Source organism: Mytilus californianus, unplaced genomic scaffold (assembly GCF_021869535.1).
Source record: "Mytilus californianus isolate M0D057914Y unplaced genomic scaffold, xbMytCali1.0.p SCAF_17, whole genome shotgun sequence".
Lineage (NCBI taxonomy): Eukaryota > Metazoa > Mollusca > Bivalvia > Mytilida > Mytilidae > Mytilus > Mytilus californianus.
The window spans coordinates 5,965,489-5,982,954 of NW_026262659.1; the positions used below are offsets into that span (position 1 = coordinate 5,965,489).

Consider the following 17,466-nt stretch of genomic DNA (forward strand, 5'->3'; position numbering starts at 1 on the left):
ATAAGCAAACTTTTGATCATTGAATAAATAAGTGCTGATTTGCTTTTCTTTTTCTTATCACTCTCGGTTGATAATGGATCTGCGTATATATATCGGGCTTCCGTTAATCTTGATTTTAAATGGAAGTCCATATAGTAAGAGTTTCTGATTTTCACAGCTTTGAATCGTATTATAGTCGAACGTTCTCTTCCAATTGTGCCTTTGAATTTTACATTTTAACTCATTTTGTTAGAGTCGCTATAACTATTTACAAATAGTTTAAATACTGATTCTGGGCAAACCTGGCATTTACCCTTGATTCTGGGCAAACCTGGCATGTACCCTTGATTCTGGGCAAACCTGGCATGTACCCTTGATTCTGGGCAAACCTGGCATGTACCCATGATTCTGTGCAAATCTGGCATGTACCCTTGATTCTGGGAAAACCTGGCATGTACCCTTGATTCTGGGCAAACCTGGCATGTACCCTTGATTCTGGGCAAACCTGGCATGTACCCTTGATTCTGGGAAAACCTGGAATGTACCCTTGATTCTGAGCAAACCTGGCATGTACCCTTTGTTCGCACTTTTTTTTTTATAAAACCTGTTGATTGCAAGGTTTTTACCAACACCGCAGACTTTTAGTATTACTAAATATCATGATCTAGATAAAGGCAACAGTAGTATACCGCTGTTCAATAGTCATAAATCGATTGAGGGGAAACAAATCCGGGTCACAAACCAAAACCGAGGGAAACACAGTAGAACTATCGGTCTTGAATTATACCAATTAAAATTACAAATGATATACTAGATAGGTTGACAACATGCACAACATCTAAAACGTAGTCGAAGTTAACGTTTTATTGATGGTAAAAATCTGCTATTTGACCTACATAAACCTATGTGCTATTTAATTTATTTTACTGAATGTTCTTCCTTTTTTTATCTTTTAATTTTTTTTTCGGTCTTGTTTTAGTTTTATTTGAATGTAACACAATAGAGTACTAACATTATATAAATAACACATAGCTGAGAGGGTGATAGAGCAGATTGTTACCCCGAGAAAACATTGTCAACTGAGGCGAAGCCAAGGTTGACAATGTCTTTTCGAGGGGTAACAATCTGCTCTATCACCCCCTCAGATATGTGTTATTTAATTTATTATACTGAATGTTCTGCTATTACTGTCGATTAAATTTCAAATTCAAAGTTATTAACTATGACGTCTTGTACATAACAACCATCCGTATTTAATAAAGCGCACACTTGATCAAGCGCCTCCATGAAGGGTAATAGAGTATTTGCCATAGGATAGAGTCGTATTAAATAAAGCGCACACTTGATCAAGCGTCTCCGTGAAGGGTAATAGAGTGTTTAACATAGGATAGAGTCGTATTTGATAAAGCGCACACTTGATCAAGCGTCTCCATGAAGGGTAATAGAGTAAAGTAGTGCCCTCGTATTACCCAATCAAAATATGGCATTTTGACATGAAGTATAATAAAAGACCCGCTGAGTCATGGATGTGATAGCGCTGAAAGTTACCGTCGAATAAAAGCTGTCATTTATTATGAAGTATAATCAAATAAAGTATCACGGGTCCTGTGTGGGTTTGGAGGCATTGTTACTGAAAAAGTTAGTTTTCACCTTAGAAGCGATAACAATCAAAACATATCCGCGCTGGTTTTAATAACACACCGTAGTTATTTTTGTATCAATCAACTAATCATATCACCAATTGCAATTAGGACATTGTAACATTTCCAAGCAAGAGGACCAAGTAATCAAACAATTTTTGCACTAAATACAGAATATGAATGACCGATTTATTTCATATCGCCTGAACGTTAACGTTACTGAATTGGATCTCATTGCGAGGATGATGAATAAAACACGAAACAAGATGATTCGATCGATTCTGCTTTGATATATTTTGGTTTACAACATATGCACAATGATAAACGTTGCTTGAGGAGTATATCAGACCCTGTGTAGCTGAAAATAGATTTCACCTATTTGAAATAGAGACGATCACAAAAATTAATCACCCTCATTACTTGTAAGTCAGACCTTTGGTATTGACATGATTTATAACAAACATTTTTAAAATTCCTCGTTCATAAATTAAGAAATTATTAAGAAACTAGGATTCCAACTCCCTCAGGCAAAGTTGACCCTATATGAATATGGTTATTATCCTTCTTGTTCATATAAATCATAACGTTTTGGTGTATTTACGAATCTAGGGCTTTCAAAGGGTTAGGTTTGAGCGTTTCAGATGAAAACTAATTTAGAAAAGCGCTTTGGACGCACGGAATTTATCTAGTTAGTATTTACTAGTATTTCAAACTCTATTGACTATAATTGTTGAATTGATATGTATGGCATGGTATTGGTTGCAAAAATTTGATATTTTTCATTTAAATGCAATATTTCCTATTTAATTGGTATATTTCTTCATTTAAATGCAATATTTTTTTTATTTGAATGGTATATTTTTTCATTTAAATGGTATAATTTTTCATTCTAATGGTATAATTTTTCATTCAAATGGTATAATTTTCGTTCAAATGCAATCTTTTTTATTCAATTGGTATAAAATGTCATGTGAATGCAATATTTTTTATTCAATTGGTATAGTAGTTTTTTTATTTATATGCAATAATTGCATTATGGGAAATTCTTTGACGTGATAAGGTCAAATTTGCAACAACGTTTGAGATTGGTCGGAAATTGTTTGGATTTCTCCCCTTTCTTTCTAAACATGGGTGACCAAGAATTAAAAAACGCGTCAGAATATCGCCCCTCTAACTAAATCTAACGTTCGTGCGAGTCCTGCACTGGCTGTTAAAATCTTGTGGTCATAACTAGTATTTATATTGCAAAATTTCGATGGTCAAAACGTTCGGTCCACTTTTCAAAAACCGTTTCATTGCATATGGATTTATATGCAAGTATATCGGTTTTTTTTAAATAGATTAGACACCGTTGGTTTTCCCGTTTGAATGGTTTTACACTACTAAGTTTTTGGGGGCCCTTTATAGCTTGCTGTTCGGTTTGAGCCAAGGCTCCGTGTTGAAGACCGTATGTTGACCTTTAATGGTTTACATTTACAAATTATGACTTGGATGGAGAGTTGTTTCATCGGCACTCATACCACATCTTCTTATATCTATATACAACGTAAACCAGACGTTTCTCAGACTGTTTTCTTTTTTTAATAAATCCTTTGCCGCGCGTTGTGTACTGATTGATAACTCAGTCTTTGAGAACAAGATTTATTTCAGTACCATTTGTAATTAGGTTTGAGCAAACTTCCAGTAATTGCAAATACTCTTATGTCGGTGCTTTGTGTCTATTGTCTTAATGTTAGTTTTTTTGTGTGTCTCGTACCGATATTTTGAGTTAATTTGCTGATTTGTGCAGGTTGTTATTTTATTGTACTGTTACACCACTGTCCCAGCTTCTGGATGGGTTGCTCACAAACATGTTGTTGTACTGTTACACCGCTGTCCAAGATTAGGGGGAGGATTGGGATCCCGCTAACATGTTTAACCCCGCCACATTCTGTATGTATGTGCTTGTCCCAAGTCAGGAGCCTGTAATTCAGTGGTTGCCGTTTGTTGCTTTGTTATACATATTTGTGTTTCGTTCATTTTTTTGTACATTAATTCGGCCGTTAGTTTTCTCAATTGAATTGTTTACATTTTTGATTTCGGGGCCTTTTATAGCTGACTATGCGGTGTAGGCTTTGCTTATTCTCGAAGGCCGTACGGTGACTTATAGCTGTTGATTTCTGTGTCATTTGATCTCTTGTGGAGAGTTGTCTCATTTGCAATCATACCACATCTTCGTTTTAATATCCACCCTGCCATATTCTTTATTTGCCTGTCCCAGGGATGGAGCATGTAGTTTAGTGGTTGTCGTTGGTTCCTGTCTCGACTCATATTTGATATTTTGTAAATTGTTTTGTTATGTATAATTAGGCTGTTAGTTTTTTCGTTTGAATTGTTCACACTTTTCATGCCGGGCCTTTTATAGACGACTTTACAGTATCAGGTTTTTGTCATTGTTGAAGGCCTTACGATTGTCTACAAAAAGCATTTGTCTACATGACGGCAAAAAGCTCTACAGAGCTTATGTTTGTAGTATTTCATGTAACCCGACTTAAAATAAATTGTTCTTAACTTATCTTATCTTATCTATAATTGCTTACATCCACTTCATATTTGAACTCCGGTGGATAGTTGCCTTATTAGCAATCATATTCCATCTCTTCATTTTTATATTAAACTTGTGTTAGATAAGAGGAAAACCATTTGATATTTATTTATTTGTTGGAGTGGGGGACAGAAGGATTTCATATATGAATATGGTTGCCTGGTAAGAGCTGAAAAATAGGCATGATTAGCGACAGATTGAAATGAATAATAATGCTCTCTCTTCCCTTCCCCATCCTTCATCTATAAATTTAAACTGACCACCACGGAATAGCCCAATAGTGTTGTAAGTAGCGTTAAACACCAATCAATCAAAATCCCTTCCCTAGAATATCAAATAATCGTCCCTTAACTGTTATTGTCCGTGTAGTTCTTATATTTATCCAGCTTATCGTCCTACAGGCATGTCCTACTAAGGCTGTAATACCATAAAAACGTTTATAAAACAGCTCACATTCTAATATATCTGCATTCATAAATTTATTAATTTCATTTAGACTAAACGACGCCATGTTTGTTATGTGCCTCTGCCGTCAACCTATCAAAAAAGAAGAGGTGGAAGAGAGCCAGAAGATCTTCCCAATGCAAAAAAAAAAAAACAGAAATGGACTTCTTCTGGCTCACTTCGAAGAACCCCCCCAAAAAAAAACGCGCCCCATTGATATGTTTTAAAAACGCCTTGCCCCTATCCTTTTTTCCAAAAGAATGGCATTATTAAATATATAAACATATATATAATCATCAAAATTAAAATGCTATTGTATTTTTATAAGACCTACTTTATTACATGTCCTGGGACTAATGACATCTATCTATAAGTCCTAGCATACATTAATTATTATAATATGAACATGGTACTTGTTTTAATAACCACATGCATATGTCACCATTTATCAGGACATGAATTTGGTTAACATAGAGAGGATAAGGGAAGACATCAGAAAATCAATGAAGGATAAAAAACTTAATTCAAATAGTGGGGTGGGGGGGGGGGGGGGGGGGGGGTAAAAATTGCTGCAAGTTTTGTGTAATTAACATCGATTTTATATATATCCTTATTGGTCAATCAATTTTTCCCACATTAAGTTAAGATGGGTGGTAGGGGGTCAGTGAAAAAAACTATGAATTAAGTTTTTTTTATCCGACATTGAACTTTTGATGTCGTCCCTAATGTACAAAAAAAAAAAGATAAGGGGCGGGACCAAACCTAGAGATAACATAATAAAGAAATGATGAAATATACAGAATACGTTGATTGACTTTTGGTTGCCTTATGTCCAGTGGCAAATATGTCACGCATGTTTAGGACAAATATAATAGAGATCAAAGGATAAAGAATAGAGTGAAATGGTAAAAACTAAAAGATATAGAATTATAGAAACGATCTTTGATCTGAAACCCCTACCCTCACACACACACCATAACCATTACTGCCAATACTCGCATATATACATCTCTATACAAATATCTAAATTTGAACCTACTCCCCAGTATGCAGTATTGAAAAGTAAATCATTTAAAAGTCCTGAAGATAAAATATGTTTTGAAATATGCCCTGCATACTTATTTATGCAAAGACATATAGTAATTATTGAACTACTGTGGGGCTTGAAAAAAAATCTATTTAAGAGATTCGGAGACGAGAACAGTAAAAAAAAAAAGCTCAGCAACGAATCCTAAATGTAAAATGATTTTCAGCATAAGACATGAGAGCACATATTATAGATAGTATTAAATATGAAGTTCACGCCTCATATAGTGAAGTCCTATGTCATATGACTATTGTTGTAACATGGGTTAGTAACTGGTTCCAATTTATCCTGAATCTTTATTAAAGAATTAGTTCCGGAGTATAACAGCTTATGTCTCTACTTGTGTGTTTCTGGTTCTGCTGTCGTAATTAGGTGATTTTTTTTCTACATGTAGTAAAAAGAGGGGGCTTAGTCCAAATAATTGTATTGTCCTGGATGCTTTTTATTCTTTTTTCATGTGTGCCTTCCTGCAACGTCTCTGAGGATCAAGAAAAGTAAAAAATGATATAGCACTAAAGAACGTCATGATTACATGTATCTGGACTAAGAAGGAGGAGGGGGGCTAGCTATGTATTTTTTTTTTTTATTTCAATGTTTAGACTTTAGGAGAGTTTCTTCAGAAAAGGTTTTCATTGGAGGTGTTTTTGCCATGCACGCAGGCATCTGTTTCTATCCATGAACAAGTTGTGTGTCAAATTAATTATTATTACTTGTCACTCGCATTTTTTGCTCCATTATTGGCATTAACAGCCAGTGCACGAACGCCAAATTTAGTTAGAGGGGCGATACTCTGACGCGTGTTTTAATTCTTGGTCACTCAAGTTTAGAAAGAAAGGGGAGAAATCCAAACAATTACCGACCAATCACAAACGTTGTTGCAAATTTGACCTTCTGACGTCAAAGAATTTCCATAATGCAATTATTGCATATAAATAAAAAAACTACTATACCAATTGAATAAAAAATATTGCATTCAAATGACATTTTATACCAATTGAATAAAAAATATTGCATTTGAACGAAAATTATACCATTTGAATGAAAAATTATACCATTTGAATGAAAAATTATACTATCTGAATAAAAAATATTGCATTTAAATGAAAAAAATATACCATTCAAATAAAAAAATATTGCATTTAAATGAAGAAATATACCAATTAAATTAGAAATATTGCATTTAAATGAAGAAATATATCAATTAAATTAGAAATATTGCATTTAAATGAAAAATATCAAATTTTTGCAACCAATACCATGCCATAGATATGTCAGTTATTTTGTACCAATACGACTTGCTTACATGGAAATATTAAAATAATTGTTCCATTAATAACAGGTTTCGAACAAATGTATTCCACATAAATATACATTTTAATCATAAAACTATATTAATAATACCTGATGAAGAGACAAGAACACAAGTCATTCATAAAACACTTCGGGCTAAATGGAATAGTTCATGGACCGTTCCTTAATTTCCATAAAACTATATGGGCGTCAGTTCCATTGAATCTAAACAAGACATCGCGTTTGTTTTCATATATCCCCGAGGAACCAGTAATGACGCAGCTAAGGTTGTTTTTGTCTCTGCATTTAATCCACCATTTAAAAGAATTAGAAACACGGAATGGAATAAAAGATTGATAACTTGTTAATATATTTCAGTCATTAAACAGTTCATATTTGAAACGGTAACAGCAATAAAACTCATGTTTGCTAACATTACGAACGGACTGCCAACTAATGATGGGTACCAGTAATGACGCACTGTAAACAAACCAGTAAAAACCACTTGTACGTAACTGATAATCGAAAAATTGTTTCAATCCGGATTCTTTAAAGTTAAAACTGTTCAACAGATTCAATTTTATTAACAACTTTTGAAATTTCATTCACTTTAATGATCATGATGATTGTAACACCAAATTTTTTAACAATTTAATTGTAACCTATATTTTGATATATAATTGTCCAAAATTTATGAAAGTGATATACATATTCCATATATTTGAAAATAAAAAGTAATTGCATTCATAAAACAACATTGACAATAATACATTTATCAATGTACATATGTATACGTCATACATTGAATGAAAAAAATCGATAAACCATAGAAAATTATATAAGCGACGATCGTTTGTTCTACAGTGATTCCCGCTTGAATGTAAAGCCATGTAACATGACAGTCACGTGATTTGAAAAACACAAAATGGGGAAGCATACGGTCACATGGAATAGGATCCCAGTTACGGCAACCAGTCCGGTACCCACGAATGTAGTTCTTAAAAAAAATATATAACTTTTATTTAAAATGGTGTAGTTTTATTATTACACAAGTTCTGTAACTGAATGTAGATTTATTTGAATGGGTAGGCTTTCTAGCTTGAATTTCTGTAAAAATTTTGATTGATTTAAATGTAATCTGGCGTCGGTACATAGAGTAAATTGCCTAAATTCTAGCCTTTATTCTTCCCCGGAAGTAGACCGACCTACCCTGTTGTCAATCAAAACAAAATTGTGCAACGGAATGCCGGTCATGAGGCACTGAGATTGCACTTAGAAACTTCGAAACAAATGCCTAACGTGAAACAGAAGTCCCAAGGTGGCTATCAAAATTATTTATTGGACAGCACCCCATTTATTTACTATGATTTTCAATGCGTTTCAATGGGGGAAATAACTGGGTCCCCGTTCCTGTCATACTTTTCTTGACCAAAGTGGAGATAGGACTGATAATCTTTCGGGGAAGGGTAGAATTTTTTTGACCTTAATAAAATTGCGGAAATTGCATTGTCTTTAAATATTTTGAGCAATAATAACATTTCTGGGCAGAGTTTTAGGCATCTTTGTTGTAGTCAGATAACCTTCAACAACATGTTATGAACAGCAAATGTTGATGACGTCACGGCTTTTGTTTAGAAATATAAAACCGTTAACTAAATCGGTGCGTCATTTCTGGTCCGCGTCAAAACAGGTACCAAGACGATATATGCATGTATATATATATAGTTTGGTTTACAAAATATAAACTAAAGATATATCTTTGAATGAGAAGTAGCCTTATACTACATAAAATGGATATCGAATAATAAATATTCTAGTTTATTAAAATATGGATGTATAAAAATTATATATATATCAACGAATGGTATAGCGATGGGTAAAACCATGGGTTAAGCAACAGTCTCTCCCCACCTCACACCCTTATAAGAATGCACCCTCTAAATAAATAACTTAAACGGTACCAATTAATTGGTAGTATGCTTTAAACTATGAAGGCAAAAATAATCAAAACACAAGTATTTTGGAACAGAGGAAAAAAGAGTTTGTATTTAAACACACAAAAAAATCCAAACATTACAGACATAAACCTTAGAATAAAATAGTCAATCATTCTCACCATATAGAGAAGGGTAAATAGATTGACAACCATACACAATATCAGTGAATGTTTACTAATACGATTTATGTTTATAAAAATGTCTTAACAACTGCTTTAGATAAACTTATTCTAAAAGTTTACCAATTCAACACTATAATTAGATCTTTGAATATTGTTTTTATTGGTATTTATATTGATTTTGTTATCATTAAATTAAAATCAAACTAAATATTATTTTTATATACATATGCACATTCATGGCTCTACAATCTGTCGATACCTGTATCTTGGCATTGTTAATGACGTCTTTACACTAAATCCATTGGATGTTGAATGTGTACTGATTGATATTTTAGTCTTAGATGCATGATTTTATTATTGGTTGTTATTGGCTTTGAACTAGCTGTCAGTAACTGCGAGTGCTCTCAGATCTGTACTTAGTGTCTTTATTTTGTAGGGATGTATAAGTACCCTGCCACGTCCACTCTGAATTTTTGTTACTTGTTTTTGTGCTTTTTTGTATCTATCTGATGAGTTAAGCCCTTTTCAACTGATTTTTATAGTGTTTTCATATGTGGTACTGTAACACCACTGTCCCAGGTTATGGGAGGTTTGGGCATCCACTTTCATGTTTAACCCCGCCACATTCTGTATGTGCCTGTCCCAAGTCAGGAGACTGTAATTCAGTGGTAGTCGTTTGTTGCTGTATATCATATTTGTTTTTCGTTCATTATTTTGTACATAAATCAGGCCGTTAGTATTCTCGTTTGAATTGTTTTACACTTGTCATTTCGGGGCCGTTTATAGCTGACTATAGCGGTATAGGTTTTACTTATTGTTGGAAGCCGTACGGTGACCCTTATATATATATATATATGTTAACTTCTACATCATTTGGTCTCTTGTGGAGAGTTGTTTCATTGGCAATCATACAACATCTTCTTATTCTTATATTTATACTTATATTATTACTTTCGAACAATTTTGTTCCAAATAAATAAAGAATTTAGTCATCATGTGTAGTATTAACTGAAATATCGCAGCGTGACAAAAACAACGCTTTCACAATGTGTCAATTGAATTTTTCACGGTTTCTTTCGCATAAAGACTGAATTCCTGTTCTTACTAATTTATATAAAAGAGGCCGAAGATACCAAAAGGGAGAAGAAAACACGACGGAAAGAAAAACAACAGTCTACAAAACACTTCATAAAAAACTAACAATTAGGGGTAATCTCAGGTACTTCGGAAAGGTTAGCAGATCCTGCTCAACATTTAAAAATCATGCTTCGTGATACTCCGTTTAAAATATGTTGATAAGTTATATCAAGTAATAAGGCATCACTACAAAGCGATAATTGACTCTTATCTTATCTAACCCTGAGACATCACTTATTCGTAAAACTTCGGTCATGCTAATTATTAAACCATTAGACTAGTCCGAAATAGAAATTTGGAAATTAAAACATTTCGTGTGGCCAAGGGATAGATAAGACTTGTTGTCGGTTATCGGTAAAAAAAACCGCAGGAATTAAACAAGTTAAAAGCCCAAAGAACAACAACCAAACCAAAGCAAGAGCAGCACGAAAAACTCTTTTAAACAAAACTAGGAAATATGTCAGGAGCTCCGACAGGGCAAATCCTTTTCCAAAAGTAGCAGGCTTGGGTGGCTCTTAGTAAGTACACATTCAGTGTGCAGTCTTATTCGGCTATGTCACAATCAAGGAAAAGAGGACGGGAGAGTCGCTCAACAATTGGAACATATCCGTAATCATCTCTGACTCAGATATTCCATAACGGTCAACCAACTCACTATAGCTTCCGTAAAATTTGCAAAGGAAATACCTTTACAGGAAGGAACCCTTGTAAACTGCAAGATTCTATCAAGAAATCATGATAGGAATAGAAAGCTCTTGAATGGCATATCAAGTTGAAGATATATACTGCATATGCAGACGCTGCTGGTTTATTGCTACATAGAAATGGAAAGTACACAGTTGGAAAGCCGAAATCATCTATTTTATCGTAAGGGTGTTCTAATCAACCGATCCTGATTATCAATTATATAGTTCGTGTTTGTCCATTTACAAAATTAAGCCACATTTTTTGGGACATTTTTATCTTATTATTTCTATATTTTTTTGTATATATCTCATGAAAACTTTTTTTGTTTCGGAGCACGCTTGATTGAAGCAGTACATTATAAATGTTTGTGTCCCCGAGGATATCATCAGCTCAGTAGTCAGTATTTCGGTACTGACAAGATTTATAACAAACCTTTCTAAAATTGTCCGTTTATAAATTTTGAAATTATAAAGAAACTAAGGTTTCAACTCCCTCGGGCAAAGTTGACCTTAGATGAATTTGGTTATTTTAAAAGGCACTTTTTGGTCATATAGTTCTTCAACTGTTTCGGTTCTTATACATCCTCGGCTTTCAAATATTCGGATTTGAGCGTTCCTGATGAAGGTAAATCCAGAAAAGCGATTCGAACGCATGAAATTGATAACGTGTTGTTTTCGTTTTTTTTAAGTAAATTGTGTCATTGTTCTACACATTTATAACCCTTTCAGGCAAAGATAATCAAGACATAACCAAGCTTGTCAGTCCTAACATAGCCAAACATAACTACGGAATGTGTCAGCTAAGATATAACCAGGCTTGTCCGTCCTAACATAGCCAATAATAACTACAAAATGTGTCAGCTAAGATATAACCAGGCTTGTCAGTCCTAATATAGCCAGTAATAACTACGAAATGTATCAGCTAAGATATAACCAGGCTTGTCAGTCCTAACATAACCAATAATAACTACGGAATGTGTCAGCTAAGATATAACCAGGCTTGTCAGTACTTACATAGCCAATAATAACTACGAAAAATGTCAGCTAAGATATAACCATGCTTGTCAGTCCTAACATAGCCAATAATAACTACGAAATGTGTCAGCTAAGATATAACCAGGCTTGTCAGTCCTAACATAGCCAATAATAACTACGAAATGTGTCGGCTAAGATATAACCAGGCTTGTCAGTCCTAACATAGCCAAATATAACTACGAAATGTGTCAGCTAAGATATAACCAGGCTTGTAAGTCCTAACATGGCCAAATATAACTACGAAATGTGTCAGCTAAGATATAACCAGGCGTATCAGTCCTAACATAGCCAATAATAACTACGAAATGTGTCGGCTAAGATATAACCAGACTTATCAGTCCTAACATAGCCAATAATAACTACGAAATGTGTCAGCTAAGATATAACCAGGCTCATCAGTCCTAACATAGCCAATAATAACTACGAAATGTGTCAGCTAAGATATAACCAGGCTTATCAGTCGTAGCATAGCCAATAATATCTACAAAATGTGTCAGCTAAGACATAACTAGGCTTGTCAGTCCTAACATAGCCAATAACAACTACGAAATGTGTCAGCTAAGATATAACCAGGCTTGTCAGTCCTAACATAACCAATAATAACTACGAAATGTGTAAGCTAAGATATAACTAGGCTTATCAGTCCTAACAAAGCCACCATTACCACGAAATGTGTCAGCTAATATATAACCAGGCTTATTAGTCCTAACATAGCCAATAATAACTACGAAATGTGTCAGCTAAGATATAACTAGGCTTATTAGTCCTAACATAGCCAATAATAACTACGAAATGTGTCAGCTGATATAACCAGGCTTATCAGTCCTAACATAGCCAAAAATAAATGCGAAATGTGTCAGCTAAGATATAACCAGGCTTGTCAGTCCTAACATAGCCAATAATAACTACGAAATGTGTCAGCTAAGATATAACCAGGCTTATCAGTCCTAACATAGCCAATAATAACTACAAAATGTGTCAGCTAAGATATAACCAGGCTTGTCAGCCCTAACATAGCCAATAATAACTACGAAATGTGTAAGCCAAGATATAACCAGGCTTATCAGTCGTAACATAGCCAATAAATAACTACCATGTTTAACCACGCCGCATGTTTGCGTCTGTCCCAAGTCAGGAGCCTCTGGCCTTTGTTAGTCTTGTATTTTTTTTTATTTTAGTTCATTTATATGTTTCGGAGTTTAGTGTTACGTCCATTTTCACTGAACTAGTACACATTTTTGTTTAGGGGACAGCTGAAACCCGCCTCCGGGTGCGGGATTTTTTCGCTGTGTTGAAGACCCATTGGTGGCCTTGGGCTGTTTTCTGCTCTTTGGTCGGGTTTTTGTCTCTATGACACGTTCCCCATTTCCATTCTTAATGTTATTATCAGTCTTAACACAGCCAATGATAACTACGAAATGTGTCAGCTAAAAGGACGTATTCATTTAGCCTTTATTCCTAAAATTGAATGAAAATTTAAAAAAAAAAAAAACACAACAAGAAAGGTGTCACATGTGGAGCAGGATTCAGAGTTCTTTCTATATATTGCTAAAAAGTAGAAAAGACGACATTGTCTCTTGTGGAGAGTTGTCTCATTGGCAATCATACCACATCTTCTTTTTTGTATTGGTACTCATTTATTTCTGTAACAACTGGTATAGGTACCAGATATGCGTCCCTCTCGTCGAGTTGTCCCTTTATTCACTATGAGAAAGATATCATAAAGTAGACTCGAAATAAGGACGCTATAATTCAGCTCCTAATTGTGAACTTTCCATTTCTATGTAGCAAAATTCCGGCAGCGTTGGCATATAGAGTATATATGTCCCAGTTGATACAATATCCCAGAGGTTGCATTTCTTATTATGATTTCCTTAATAGAGGATTGCTGTTCACAGGGAAGCTATCAAACCAAGAGCTCAAAGTTGTGTTGTTGAAATCATCCCTTCGAAAATTTTAAGGACGCCTTCACCCGTTGGTTGACCATTATGGAATATCTGTTTCACAGATGACGACGGATATTTTCAATTTGTCGTAACCACAATCCCGTCCTCTTTTTCTCGAATATGAACTACCGATTAAGATTTTATCAACGAGTTTGTACTTACATGAGCAACAAGAAAGGTGTCACATGTGGAGCAGGATCTGATTACTCTTCCGGAGCACCTGAAATCACCCCTCCCCCCCCCCCCCCCCCCCACGGTGCCTTGCCGCTAAGAGTTTATTTTCGAGTTTGAATGCTCCTTTGGTATCATTCGCCTCTCTGTTAAACTAAGACTCATGTGAAATTGTGTTCTTTTATGTATTTTCAGTTGAACCTGCTACATATATGTTTCACATATTCAGCCAAAACCGATATAATTCCTACAGATATTTTTATTCTCAGACATCATTAGATTAGTATTGATGATGAGCGTACACATATCTCTTTGTTGACCTTACATTTAAAATTTCCTTTGAAGGGATGCAAAACTTACCATATTTTTGCATTAATGATTTAACTCTGAAAACACTTTAAAATGTAAGTGATCTCGAGATGGCACTAACGGAGGAAAAGATTAATGATAAATGTCGAGACCGGTACGGAAATCATAGAGACATCTTATATTTGTGAAATGTTTTTACATCCTTATAATTCCTCTTTTAATCTATGTTTTCTTAAATATATTTCTAAAATTATTTGCATTTAAATGTTGTTGATTTTATCGCACTTTAACACTAGTCAATACTATTTGAAAGACTTTTATCAGCATGCAAATGCTATTTACATATTTGTATCATTTTATTTAGTTTCTGTCTCAATTACCATATTGATGTAAACGTTCTATTTAATATAAACAAAAAATAAACAAAAAAACAAACAAATGTTAATCAAAGATCTGAAATTGTCTAGTGCTTTGTAGGAAGTTGGAGCATTTGTTCGGAACAATATATAGTTTTTAACTCAGATAAAGATTTCATGAAGTAATTTTGTAGATTTTCAATAACTATATGTACATCAACGTAGACAGGTTTACTAAGCATACTAAAAATAGTAGTCGAAAGGAAACAAATAATACAGTTACTCTAAATTTATTAGGATTATTAACTAAGTTACTACCGCCACAGGGGACCCCCAACCCCCCCAACCCCTCAAAAAAAAGAACGAAAGAAAAAAGACGAAAAAACGCTTACACATATTGCTATTGCATCTGCACTGTTCGTTAATAATAATACAACGAAATTTGTTTTCAAAAGCCAGAAAAAAAGAAATGTCTGAATACAATTAACAAATTGTTATTTCATAACTTTTAATTTTGACTTACCTTGAAGATATCGGATAGCGACGCACATAAACTCTCCAAATATGAAGTTCCTCAAAAGTAACGGAATGAGAGTAAAAGGCATACAGAATACTGCTAACAGTAAATCACTGATGGCGAGGTTTAACAGGAAAACGTTAGTTATTGTCCGCATCCTCCGGTTTTGAAATAGTGTTAGTATAACTAAAGAATTTCCCATCACCGAAAGAAGGAAAATTATCGCATACAATGGTATTCTAATATTCCCATCGGCATCAAAAAAATCCCTTTCAAAAGTCCCGTTCGAGGAATTCGACACGTTCTGTGCTGTGAAACTCATTTTTGTAAAATAAAACGCATAAATACAATTCAAAAATTATTTGTACAAATATGTTTGTATATTTAAATTATATCCGGTTTGTCAGTACTCCAATGTAATTTGTCGTATGTCCTATGGCTTACTGATCATTGGTTTAGATTGCCTAGAGTTAAAACATTCACTCGTCAATGGAAACCATGTGATTTTCATGTAAATATCAGTTAACCTTCTAACAATGTACACATGAAATATAAATTGAATGCTTATCGGCTTAAGATAGTTCTATAAACTGTTATTTGATTTTCCAATCACCAATTTGGATGTACAAATTAGAAATAGCAAAAACTATTCGGTGTTATGGAAATCAATGTATTGCATATTTCTGAGAAAAAGAAATGATAACGTCATCGAAATATTAACACGTTATCTCTAACAGTAACAGTAACAGTAATTCATTTTGTTTAATGATGCTTCGATTAATTCATTTCGGTTTGCACAAAAAAAAAAAAAGACAAAAAACAAAAAAATGCAAAAACATATGTTGTATAAATAGTGTGTGAAGTCTTGATAGAATGCAACAGATGATAATACAAGATTGATTCTGACAGATCACGCACTATTAAAGTAGAGATTAATATTTATCACTTGATATCGAGAAACGTAACTGTGCGAGGATATGTATTTACACATTACATTCCAATAATACAATTCTACCGGGATGCAAAACCATATGCATTTATTTCTTTTCGTTTTCACGCTTTTGATAAAACCTTTTTTTACTTACTGTAATGTAAGTTATATTCTTCTTCTTTTTAACATTAATTCAATTTCCTTATATTAGTTTAAAGTCATATGAAACGAGTTTCTTGAAATTATAACGTTAAGGGTATTTTTTAAGCAATTCATGTATATATACTATACTAAGTCCTCTATGCACGATTCTTCACAATAATTACGAATCCATAACAAATAATCGACTAAATTATTTCATTCAGTGAAAACTAAACCTGCTTATTAACTTTTGTATTTTATTGTCGAGGTTTATCTTACTTATTGTCACCATGAAAGATAATCAACACAAAAACATGGAGCACGTGAAAAATAAGTGAGATAATAGACATTCAATAGAGCGATGATAATTATATTTTCCATGCGTATCTATATGGGAACATTTCCATATAACAAAAATGAACTGCCGTATTCTTGTTCAAGTATCTATTCTAGCACTGTTCGGCTGGCATCAGAATTTCTCAATCTTAAATCGTTTTTCAAGTATTAAACTATATCTAGATTCCCATCGAAATAGAGTGGCAAGCTCATGTTTCTCAGTATATGCATTCAATATGTATGATTATGTTTAACAGAAATAACGCAATTTTTACAGATCATTTAAAAGAAAATTTGCCTTAAGTATATGTCGAAATAAAATCATTAAAGAAACATATTCCTACACTGTATCTCATCTGATACCTTGATATTTCCCAATTCTCGGCAAGCCACGCGTTTTAAAACTTGAAAATGAGTGAAGAAATATCGTATCCCACTCGATGAAGTGATATCTCTTCTATGAAAATTGAATGATTTTGACGTCTTTTTGCATATTATCTGTACAAGTTAAGGTTTTCTGTGTGACCCTACCATTTGAAATTGCAACATACACAGGGAAATTTCACTCACATCAAGTTCACGTGAATTTAGATTCATGTGAATCTCACGTGAAATTCACGTGAATTTCACCTCAAACGAGCTTAAACTTGAAACTCACGTGAAATCAATCTTTAGAATAAAGTAAGTCAAATAACATATAAATTTTCAAATTTTATTAAAATCATGAAAAATACCATCTTTTTTTGTAAAGTTCATGT

At 33.7% G+C, this 17,466-nt stretch overlaps 1 protein-coding gene across 1 annotated transcript in view; it reads right to left on the bottom strand.

The window, feature by feature from the left end:
* LOC127726293 (cholecystokinin receptor type A-like) overlaps window positions 1-15,822 on the bottom strand; it is a 67,378-nt gene extending 51,556 nt beyond the window's left edge. Inside the window, exon 1 of the mRNA XM_052233613.1 lies at window positions 15,307-15,822. Coding sequence (XP_052089573.1) covers window positions 15,307-15,622 — 316 coding nt within the window. The 5' untranslated portion in view covers window positions 15,623-15,822. The remainder of the gene's footprint in view (window positions 1-15,306) is intronic.
* Between the last annotated feature and the right edge of the window lie 1,644 nt (window positions 15,823-17,466).